The sequence below is a fragment of the Coptis chinensis genome, chromosome 9 (assembly GCF_015680905.1).
Source record: "Coptis chinensis isolate HL-2020 chromosome 9, ASM1568090v1, whole genome shotgun sequence".
NCBI lineage: Eukaryota > Viridiplantae > Streptophyta > Magnoliopsida > Ranunculales > Ranunculaceae > Coptis > Coptis chinensis.
Genome location: NC_141464.1, coordinates 82720551 through 82732270, shown reverse-complemented (window position 1 = coordinate 82732270; position 11720 = coordinate 82720551). Strand labels below are relative to the sequence as shown.

General features: G+C 34.9%; 1 protein-coding gene across 12 annotated transcripts; it reads left to right on the top strand.

Moving 5' to 3' along the window:
* Positions 1-209: 209 nt before the first annotated feature.
* On the top strand, positions 210-10846 carry LOC147478780 (uncharacterized). 12 transcript variants are annotated; one of them, XM_086584434.1, is made up of 11 exons: positions 211-538; positions 1547-1709; positions 1789-1893; positions 3052-3226; positions 3359-3579; positions 4951-5193; positions 5800-5860; positions 5965-6017; positions 6117-6173; positions 6286-8421; positions 8492-10846. In XM_086584434.1, the coding sequence occupies exons 10-11, from the start codon at positions 8377-8379 to the stop codon at positions 9224-9226; spliced, it is 780 nt and encodes a 259-aa protein (XP_086440560.1). In that variant the 5' UTR covers positions 211-538; positions 1547-1709; positions 1789-1893; positions 3052-3226; positions 3359-3579; positions 4951-5193; positions 5800-5860; positions 5965-6017; positions 6117-6173; positions 6286-8376; the 3' UTR covers positions 9227-10846. The 12 variants fall into 12 exon arrangements, 10 of the variants coding, with proteins under 10 accessions (XP_086440560.1, XP_086440556.1, XP_086440558.1 ...); XM_086584430.1 differs by having other exon boundaries at positions 5739-5860; XM_086584432.1 differs by having other exon boundaries at positions 5724-5860.
* The last annotated feature ends 874 nt before the right edge of the window (positions 10847-11720 follow it).

The window sequence follows — 11720 nt, the reverse complement described above, 5'->3', positions numbered from 1 at the left end:
AGCTAAAATGATAATGCACGAAGTCTAGAACATTAGAGGAGAAAGGGCACGAGAATTTGGTTTTTATTCAATAAGTTCTTCTCTTTTTATCGCCACGTCATTAACCCCAACCAAAAATTTGACTTCGTAAAAAACAATTGTGCTGGGCCATGTGTGACAGTCGCGCCATTCCACCAACCCAATGGGGTTTAAACTTGCGCGGTACCCTTCTATTCGTATTTATCGCAACAGAGTTCTCTTGGTAAGTTTTTTCAACCGCATTAATCATGAAGATATCGTGTATCTTCACAACTCTTTCCAGAAAACCATCCAAAAAAGAAAAGAAAAAGTAAAAAAAGTCGCAATGAATTCAATAGGTTGTTGTTCAAGAGAATTTCGATCATAAGAAGAAGTGGTATTGCCTTTGCCAAAAAGATCGTTGTTAGAGATTCTTTTATGAGAAGGTGAGAGTTGTCCATGTTCAAGACAGATCTGATAAGAAATATGGTAGCAGTTGTTTATAAATCAAGGAGAAACACGGAAGAAAGCAATAGGAAAGGTGACAAATCTTATATATATTTATTATAAGTTAGAATGTAAATGGAACTATGTACGTGTCTTGGTTGTTTTGATGAGACAGTGGTTTATATATCCTTGAACCTTGTCACACAAGCAGCAAAGTTATGTGTCCTTGTGGTTCATTCGAAGTTTTCTTCATATTAATAAGAGTTGATCATTTTTTTCTTATTTATAATCAAGAATTTTCATTGTTACAAACTATCTCGCAATCTCTGTCAAACAAAAGAAGAAGAAAAGAATAACCGAAAAAAGATCAAGAAAAAAACCACGATCAAATCCTTTGGTTCAAGTCAAGAGAGTTTCATAAAAAGAAGAGTTGTTTTGTAACAAAAAGATGGTTAGAGATTTTTTTTTATGAGACTGTGTTTTGCCTGTTTCTTTTTCTTTTTTATAAAGAGTAGTTTTAGAGGAGGAACAGAGAAGAAAGATGGTTAGAGATTTTTTTTACGAGAGACTGTGTTTTTTTTTTTTTTTTTATAAAGAGTGGTTTTAGAGGAGGAACAGAGAAGAAAGATGGTTAGAGATTTTTTTATGAGAACGTTAGAGTTGTTTTGTCAATGAATGAATCAAGACTGTTTATTTATTTATTTATAAAGAGTGGTTTTAGAGGAGGAAAGGAAGAAAGGTGACCATTCTTATTCTAGAGTTTTGGTTACTTTGATAGGAAACTGTACAGTTTCCTGGTGTCTGTTTATGTATCTTTTAACCTAACAACAATTACAAGAAGGGAAGTTGTGTGTTCGTTTTTTGAAAGAGAAGGTTTGCTTTCGTACGCATCTATGTTTTAGGTTTTTTTTTTCTCATTCCACAAAACATAAATCTTTTAAAAGTGATCAAAGTTTAATTAATAGATATGAACTTTCATTGTTATGGTTCTCTGATAGGAAGAAAAGATACACTTCTTTTTTTGATAATAAGAAAATATCTCCAGAACCAGGCAGGTTGTATTGGTTTCTATTAACAAAATTTGTTTCTTATGTTAAAACAGGCTTGAAACTTTGAGAAAGGAGACTGCATCAAAGCTTATTGGCTTCCTATAATTTCATGCCAGAAACAGGGGATCTGTCTTATATGGTATCTCTTGCGATGTGATTGAGTTAAGGTCTCAAGTCATTCAAATATGAAATTGAGATGGATCTGATCAACAGCAGGTTTGAGAAGAAGATAACTATTCATTTTTATTGTTTGTTTTCGAGGAGATTTTTCATTCATTCATTTTCTTTTTTACAGTTTCTGGACCACACTTATGCTTCCAGTAACTTGAAGGAGATAGTGAATCTACTGTGCTTTGGATGAAAAGGTTTCGTTACAGATCGGTGTAACTTTGTCTGTCAGGTAACTTTTATCCAAATCTTGTAGCTTGTTTGTATTTCAATTGAACTGTGTAACTGAGTATCTTTTTGAATACATTTGTTAAAAGTTGCTACTCTGTTTTATTTCCAGTCCTATTCTATGTTCGTGTTTTGGTGTACCTTGACTACTTTACCCCCATGTTATGTGTACTCTGTTAGTACCAAGTCTATATATTTTTGAAAATCTGGTGTGTATTTTGAAGCTTGCTTTTTGCTCTGTGCCCAAGGACTCGTACCTTACAAAATACATGTGAAACCACATTAGTACATTAGTCTTTGACAGAGTACTATGGAGTGAATTGGCTTGATATCTATAGCAGTTTTTTAATATGTTTTACACAATTTTTTTACTATGTTAATATGTTGGCTGCTAGCATTATTTTGCCTGTGGTTGGGGAGTAGACTTGGGGTGGTTGGATGGTTCCATTGTTAGAAATGGAGTGAGGTTGCTTAGGGGATACAATTCTTGAATTTGTTTGCTTATGCTGTCTACTGTTCCTCCATTGTCTATTATAACAAAAAATCAGTGAACTAACAAAATACCTGGCCCGTCTTAAATATTTAGCGAACCACTATGCCGGTGCAAAGAAGATGAAAAAGACAGCAGGATTTAAGTAGTAACAAAGAGTAACTATTCTATATTTAGATCATTCAATATAGCCTCCTGCTGGAAAATGAATGCCTCAGATACTCATAAAATGATTAGGCCTTTGTTTCAAATAGTAAAGTCGTGCCAGTATGGAATTACTTATATCATAAAAAAAAGTAGGTCACTGATGGTCACCTAAAGTCAGTGCTGACTATTGCATTCCAGTTTGCTTTTGAGAGCCACTATTAAGACAGTGTGGTAGTCATGGCTTGGAAATATTTAAGGAGCATTGTGGGTTCTGTTCAGAGAGTTGTGAATTCTATTACTCCATCCAGGCTGAGCTCCCAGCCAAAATCCTTGTCTGGGTCTCCTGAGGCTGTCTCGCTAGCATGGTGGATTTGGAGGAGTTACTGGTTTGTAATAACTTCTCACCACCGCTGGATGCTTCATTTGCATGCATTTGTGGTTTGTGTAATGTAGGTTCATGCATCTACAATAAGCAGCAAAGTTACCTATGTAGGTTTAAGTTTGATTTTACTCTCTTATGTAAAGGCAAACCCCGCCGATTATGGACATGTCTTCTCCCAAGTGGCTATTATGGTTTGCCAGGGATCCTGGATTCAAGACCGTTAGAAACGGTCACACGTTTTCCTGAGGAAATAAATAATTGCTCATTTTGCATCTTTAATGACTTTTCCACATCAATTCCAACCAGCAATGTGGCCAGGTACATCTTTAATCCTGACAATGCTTGAACTGTTACGTCTTAATCATGTTTTAAGTTGGTTTATTTATGTCTCATTATAGTTTGTGCCGAGATTTGACCTGATTTCTCTCACGTGACCGGCTTGTTATCTAGCTATCCCTTTGCGGTGGAGAGTTTGCCACTCGCTACTCTACTTATCTGGTAACTGGGAAGAAAGAGAGTTACATTCTCTGTGGTCACAGATTACCCTATCAAAGCTCTCTCGTTCAAAGGACATGAAGACTTACAATTGCTGGTCGAGGTGGTCACAGAGATATGTTCCGTATAGCTTACTGATCACTGGCTTTGGTACAAATACGATGTTATTTCCTCAGGTAAAGAAACCTTAATCCTCTGTATATTAATTTGAGATGGCAATCCTTTATTTTGTTCTTGATGACCGCCCATACTGGTTAATAATATTGAAGGTCTGGTTGATCAGTATCTATCTTGGTTGCTTAAGTATAACAACCTCCAGACACCGAGCTACTCGACTAGGTTCTCACTACATCATTCTAGGAAGTGAACTTCGTGATTCCAATTGCTTGAAAGTGCTGAATACTGATTTGTTGGAACTTTCACTAAAATTGCTTTGTAACAAAGTCAAGGATTATAATCTTCCAACAAACTCCTGAGACTTGTTACTTACTTCTTTTAAGAGTTTAAGTCTCATCTCGGTGGATCTCGAAAGACAGTCCTACTTCTCCTCTTACGCTGATGCTTTTATTTCAGCGTATTCAGTCTATGTTTTTTCATCTGTCTTTGACTTCTTTTGATGCTTCATAGGATGATTACTTTAACTCTGCTTTATAAAGTAGGTAAGGTCAGCCTGTAGATTTTACCGTTTATGTACCTTCTAAGAAAGGTACTACTCACAGTGAAAAGAAGAGAATGAATCGAAATATAGCTGCTCCGAATAAAATTGATATAACCAAAAGTAGAAATGACATTCCCATAAAGTTACAAGGACTGTGATTGAATGAAAATGGATAAAGTTACAAGAGCTGTGAATGAATCGAAATTTAGCAATTTTTACCACGTGAGGGGTAGAAATGGAGCTATTAGAGCAGGATCCACATTTTGAGTAATACGAGTCGAATCAATAACAAGAATATTTCTAGTGAGGCATCCTTTACAATCCCTGGAGAGATGGTTCACTAATAGACCGAGGGACTCTGACTTTCCACCTCTTGAACTCCCATTAGCATCACCAGAGCGCCCGGTAAAGCATATCTAGCAATTGAAAGCAATGGAGTTTTTACGTAATCCGGGGATTGGACAAAAATTGAGTCAGAAAAAGCATGGAAAGAATGAAGTATAGCTTGTTTAGAGCCTAGAAGTTACTCTTTTAAAATGTTTGTCCTAAATACACCATCAAATCGTCTGAAGTTGTACATTTGAACTGTAAAAAAATTATGAAGAAATAAAACTAAAGTAACTGCGGGATGGAAGGTTATCTTCAGCTTCCCTACCCCTCCCCTAACTTAATCACACGCATGCAGGAAAAATTGGCATTGATGATATTCAACCGACCACCCTTACCTCTCTCTGGCTTTGTTCTGTGACTGATTCCCTCCCCTCTTCATGAGAAACCTGAACATAGTATATAGTTGACATTTTAGTCTCGGCTTTATATGTTTGAGATATACTTCATGCTAAATTATGCTAACTGTGGAAGATTTTGATTTGTTTGTTGAATGGTTCAGAAAACACAGTTGCATATGTTAGAGGACACTTGCTGCAGCCTCTCAGCTCTGGAAGGTGGTGGCCACTTTGTATTCAAAACAAAGCACGAGTTTGATCAATCTATTCAGGAAGCTCTTGTAAAGCGTCTGGCTGATGCATCTCTTGGCAATGGAGACTTCTTAGCACTTGTTAGCAGTGAAACAGCTTTGTTGCTGCATTGCAGATCAACTAAGTTCTAAAATAGAGCATGCATACCTCTTCATGTAACTTTCTCCATCATGTTAGATTGACTGGTTAGGTGTGTTATGACATACTTTTGGCATATCATTCCTTGTTAACAGTTTCAATAGAGTTAGGAAAACATATTTTTAAGAGATCTGTCCAAATCAGAACATGCACCTTTCAGTGAGATCTAATGGTAGTAGGAAATGAAGTATTGCCACAATCTTTGTCGAGCTAAGCCTTATTTTAGAAGGACAATATGAAAGCCTATGTAATTGCAACTAAGACAAAGAACCAAGGTTATAGTGTGCCAAATAAGATCTCAATATCTAAGTGTGTTAGATACCATGTACGTGGATAGTATGATAATTCCTTGATTCATTTTTTCTTTCCTGCAATGGGTGGACTCAGAAGCTGTGAGAGTCCAAAAGATGAGATCATTTGATATGGGGTGTTAGAATTTCCAATCTATGACAGTTAGAACTAAGGTTTCTATCATTTTGGCATGCTTTGTTTCAGCCAAGGATTTCAACATTAGTTATTGCTTTTCTTCAAACTAAGATTCTCATAGTGTTAACTTCTGCAGCAAAATCGTACTGAGCTGTCTATGTACCTTCTGGTTAATTAAATTGCATTGGCCAATGAAGGCATTGAAGCAGTGAAAATGTTGGAGTGATCTTGATGGGGTGTCATGGCCAGTCACTGAAGGTATGCAAGGCAACTTTGTTCTTAGAAAAAGGGAAAATGAGAATGAGTACAGTTACAAACCTTAAATGTTACTGAACTCTATGAGGATACTTTATTACTTGCAGTGGTGAGATTGAAGATACTTTTCATTGCGGATCTATCTGTGGGTTTGGCCATGGTAATATCTTGATGTGAATCTTAAATATATATGTTATTTGATGTAAACATTCAGAAGAGCCATTTATTTTAGTTTATAAATATTTTGTGGTTGGATCAGAGTTCTCCTCATGACAGGATCTCATGCAGGTTAGAGCGTCTTGCAAAGTACCATCAGGTGTTACTCTTATTTGGACATTCATGCTTGTTTTCCTTTCTGTTTTTCAGGACCAGTTATTTGGGTTCTTATTATAGTGCTTCAAATTCTTATGTTTTTTTTTTTTCTCAAGGTATAGTTGTTGCGATTTGAAATGAAACTGGGTGTTGATGCAATCTATGCCGAGGCAACTTTCCGCAAGCATGTTGAGCCCTATTTGCTGATATAGCGTAGGAACGCCAGAATATATATGTGGACAATTTGCAGGATCTATCGGATTAAGACTGGAGGTATCTTTTATTTTTCATCAAGCTGAAGCAAATAGGTTTTGTTGTTCAAGTTTAAGAGCATGCATCCCAAATGTCTTGCATTTTATTATTGCAAGTAACTAAAGCATTGGCTTAGTTAGAGAAGAAGTTGTTTGGTGATTAGGAAGGGCCGTATTTGAGTAGTGTACTATATCAGTTATGCAAGCAATGTAGGAATATGAAAGAATACAATAGGGAAGATATGTTTGGTTTCTTAATTTTTTTGGCTTTCGGGCTTGGTATTCAAAAATTCTTTTCATAGTTGCGATTTTAAACTAGATATGTTGATTGATTCAAGTTCTTAACAAAAAAAGAGAGAAAAAAGATTGATTCAAGTTCTTAGCATAACTTTTGAGACTTCAACAGTAGCTGTTTTATTGCCTTGTCAACCCACCGTCTACTCGCAAAAGGTACTCTTTTTCTCCCTCTCTCTCTCTTTTTAACCCAAATTCTTCATGAATCAGTTGGTTTTTTTGTTTTGTGGTAATTAGTTTAACTTATTGTTTCAGTCGATTTTTTTTAGAAACTATGAGTTTGATTGGCGATTGTTTGGTTTAAGATTTCATTTTGGTTTAAGCATTTGTTGGTTGTTGGGATTGGGGTTTGTTTCCAATAGATATTTCGTGGTAGATGTTGGTTTGCGCATTGATATAGAAGCCCTATATATATGATTGATTGTTGGCTTTTTGGGTTTAATAATTGTTGTTTATTTATTTTTTGGCTAATATTACTCATCATAGTTTATTGTTTTCCTCTTAGTTTTTATTTAATCGGAGTTTTTCAATTCACCCCCTCGTAGTCTGTTCAAACAAACCCACTGCATAACTACAATTATTACTAGAAAAGTAGAAAGGATCAAAAGTTACGTATAATTTTTTTTTTCCTTCTTCCATTTCTATCATCAGTTCATCATCAAAGCACGGTCGAGTATTAGTTAATATAACTTGAACATTACTTCTTCCAGTGCCTCATATGAGTATGTCAAGTTGTGTATTTATTTTGAAACAGTCATGATCTAGGCCAATTCATAGTCTTATCTAGTTATCTCTTTGTTTTGGTCTTCTATAGGACAGAACAACGATTTAAACAAGTGGTGATATCACTGGGTGTCCAAATAGCTTAGCATTGTTTTTATTTATTACTGGGTGTTTAGTTTGCATGTTTTAGATACATAAAAAATAATTAAAAACTAGTGTTGCATGGGTACGGGATGGAGTGTCTGGTTGGACACGGGTACGATAATTTGGACACTGCGAGATCTGAGAATTAGGGTACTGTTTTGCTTGTGTCCGGGTGTCCATGTCCGTATCCGGTGTCTGCACGACACGGGTACGCGATACAGAGGAAATTAGGGTGTACCCATGCAACAGAGTTAAAAACACTCATTATTAATGAAATGCACTGCTCCGCTCACACCCCACTGCAATGCAGTATACTAGTTAAAATATTGCCGATATATCCGATATATTGCCGATATATATTGATATTTGGGTACACTGACATCGATATTTCCAACATATATCCACCGAATATAGAATCTTTTTTTTCCCGATATATATCGGAATTTATGATATAAAATTTTATATCGCCGATATAATCGATATATCTGATATTTACAATATATATCGATTGACTTTTTGACCATTTTTTAATATAAATTTGATATTTTCAATATATTTCCGATATATATATGATATTTTTTATATTATATTTCCGATATATCTGATATTTTAAATAGTTTGGACTGGTTACCAAAAAAATTGGATATATCCGAAATATCCGATATATATCGGTTTTTGGGTACACCGATATATTCATCGATATCGATATTTTGGGCCTGGAAACAAACCACCTACTATCAACAAAAGAAAAAACGAAACAAAAAAAGAAAAAACGAAAGGAAAAGTCATCTCGCGATGTGGTTGCTGAAAAGATCAAACATGTTGAAGACGAAATTGAAGGTTAGTAAACTTTGTTTTTTTGTTTTGTTATTTATTTATCTTTGTTGCTTATTTATTTTTTTTTAACCAGTGCATATGCCAATTGCACCTGAAAGAATCAATATGCATCTCACATCAATATGCATCTCACATCAATATGAGCACTTTTATTGGGAAACAAAAGGAAATGATTCCAAAGAAGATGGCTCCTGAGATTACAATTAGAAGAAAAAAGTTGAAAGATTTTAGGATGAAGCTAAGGATAGGGGCTGAAGAGGCAGGATTGAAGCCTGATTCCCCTTGTAGAGGTTTTGCAGTTACCGATGGTTCTTGCAAAAGTTTAAAGGAGGGTGGAATTGCAGCAGTAATTTATAACAGGAAGTTTGTAGTGGTTGCAGTAATTTTAAGCTGTGGATTGGAACTGAATAATAACGTCCTTGAACTTAGTGCAATAGATTTGGTTGGGAAGTATCACGAAGAGATTAGGAAATCTCTTTCAGCACCAAAGGGAGAAGATCTTTCATTGCACATCATCTCAGACAGTCAAGTTTCCCTCGACTATATCCGCAATACTCAGCCTTATATTGCCGCTAACAAATTGACTCGACATCAGATAGCAATGAAAAAATATAAAGGTCTTTTGAATTCTTATCCGATCAGTTTCAATTATGGAAAAGGTTCTCGAAGTACGGTAGCTTCAGCAGACAACGTAGCAAGAGTTTGTAGAAATATGAACGGCTATCAGTATTTCGACATTAAAGAGTTTAAGATGTTGCCTCCAAGTGTCCTTAAAGCACTTGGATTTGTAGAAGGTGTCGATTACTAAAGTCTTTGGTGGTTATTGCTTGAGTTGTTGATGATTCAGTTACTAGCAGAAGCTGCCTTTCTGCCTATTAGCAGTAAAGAGTCTAGGAACGCATTGGAGTAACTTGAGTCGGACTTCGCAGTGTTGGACTTGAACAAAACAATACAATCATTATCAACACATTTTTTATATTTGCTTAATGGTTTTGAAAATATTTAGGCCTAGGTGAGCTAGATGGATATAGAGAGTGCGTGTGGGTGAGGTCGCACTCCTGAGATTAGAAATGTTCTACTACCACATAACTAATTGTCTAGAAAAATATTCAAACTATAAAAACTCGCATCCCAATTTTTTTAACAAACTTCCACTACTGCACCCCTATTTTTTTTTTACAACTATAGTCAAAATATAATTAACAAACAAAAAAAATAGTATGAAAAAAAAAACTAATAAAAAACATTCTAATAAACCAACGTTTTTTTTACTTCTCTTTTTGCCCTTACAAAATTATCATTTATCATTTATTTTGAGTCCAACCCTATTAAGAAAGATGGACAAATGTATCTTTAAATGTTTGATGGGTTAATGAGACTAAATTAAATAGGCAAAGGCTCAAAGCCCAACTGGTCAGTTTGTATAATTCTAATCACCCATAACAAACCTGTAAGCTCTCATTCATTTCTTTCACTCTCAATTCTTAAACAAGCGTCAAACCTCAACCCCAAAACAAAAAAACAAAAAAACAAAAAACAAATTCATAAAGGACTTGCGGCGGCAGCTTGTTGCACGTTTGTCATAATTATTTGTAAAAGTCAAACCTCAACCCCAAAACAAAAAAACAAAAAAACAAAAAAAACAAAAAACAAATTCATAAAGGACTTGCGGCGGCAGCTTGTTGCACGTTTGTCATAATTATTTGTAAAACTCGTTATCATTAATTATCAATAAAATTTCTACTTTAAAAAAAACAAAAAAAAAACAAGGTAATTTTTTTACTTTCAATGGTAATCTTTTATAGTTTTCTCCACATGATAGTAAGATTATATAAACTTATAGTATTATAGAAAGTTAAACAATTTGTTGAATTGTTGTAGACTTTTGGACTAGATTATGTAGATATATATAGACATAGCAGTATAAATTAATGGCTTAAGTGCTTAAGTAGTTAACTTTGTCAGTCCATATTAAATTCTCATTAGTCAACACACTCTAATTTTGTAATGTTGATATTTATTGTTTAGACCTTCTGACAATAATAATAATAATAAATAATGGTTTTTATACCCAGGTTTACCAAGAAAGGTCCTAATGGATTTAAGAAACCAGTGAGATACCCATGCAAGACATGTGAAAAAAAGTTTACCGACAGGAATGAGTAAAGGGAGCGCATGGACATCCTGTGCAAGAAAGAACAAGAAATAAATAAGAAGGAAGAGGAGAAGAAGGACCGAGCCAAGAAAAACAAGAGTGTCAGTGAGAAGCTCTTCAGGTTACCCAAGAAGTCCAAAACCCTTAGAGGAAAGAAATGTAAAAAATTTGTTTGAGGAGATGGTTTATTGGCTTTATTCCTAGATCAATCTTGTTTGAGTGTTTTTGTTATGGATTAATATGGTTTGAGATATTTTGATTAATATGGTTTGAGATATTTTTTATTAATTTGGTTTGATATATTTGGGTCAATGTTGTTGCTGTTAGATAATGTTTGTTCATCAAAACCATCTATCTATCTATTGTTCATTCCTTATAACAATTTTATGTAGTCATTTATGAACACTCTCTCTTTCATCTACTTCCATCACCACAATTGGTCTTAACAGATAGTTTAGGAGTTTAGATGCAGAAATTTTGGTCTAAAATGGCTAGGCTGATACTGGAATGTAGGGTGTTATCTAGCTGGCTAGGTTGATTCCGGCATGTAGGGTATGTTGTAGCCTGCACATCAGTAATGTTTTTTTTTTTTTGAAAGGTTTGTTAGTCATGGCTTTTTTATTAGGCTTCAAACTAGATTTAGCATTACTAGTTTGTTGGTTTAACACATTAACCTTAGTCGTGGCAGATGACATAGCCACTTCCTTATTATGGTATTGTTTTCGTGATTCCTCCTCTATACGGAGTCTCATAATAAGACTCTCCATCGAAAACTCTTTAAACTTATGCCTTAGTATGTTCCTGAAATCCTTCCAAGAGGGAGGAAGCTTATCAATGGCAACAACAACCTGAAATTGACCGTCAATTTTCATTCCTTCTGAAAGTATCTCATGAACAATAATATGTAGGTCATGGCATTGTGACACAACAGATTTGTCATAGACCATATGAAACTTAAGATAACGACTTACAACATATTTTTTGGAGCCAGCTTCCTCGGTATCATACTTCTTTTGCAAGGATTCCCAAACATCAGAAGCATATGAAAGTTCAGAGTATAAGTTGTACAGATCATCAGCAAACGAGTTCAAGATGTAACTCTTACACTTAAAATCCGCAGCGATCCACTTATCAATAGCAACAAATA

What these genes read in the sequence shown, in the direction of transcription:
- LOC147478780 (XM_086584433.1), top strand. Translation starts at nt 8,377, where the DNA reads ATGTGGTTGCTGAAAAGATCAAACATGTTGAAGACGAAATTGAAG. An exon ending in TGTTGAAGACGAAATTGAAG is followed by an intron (nt 8,422 to 8,491) that starts GTTAGTAAACTT and finishes TTTTTTAACCAG; the next exon opens with TGCATATGCCAATTGCACCT.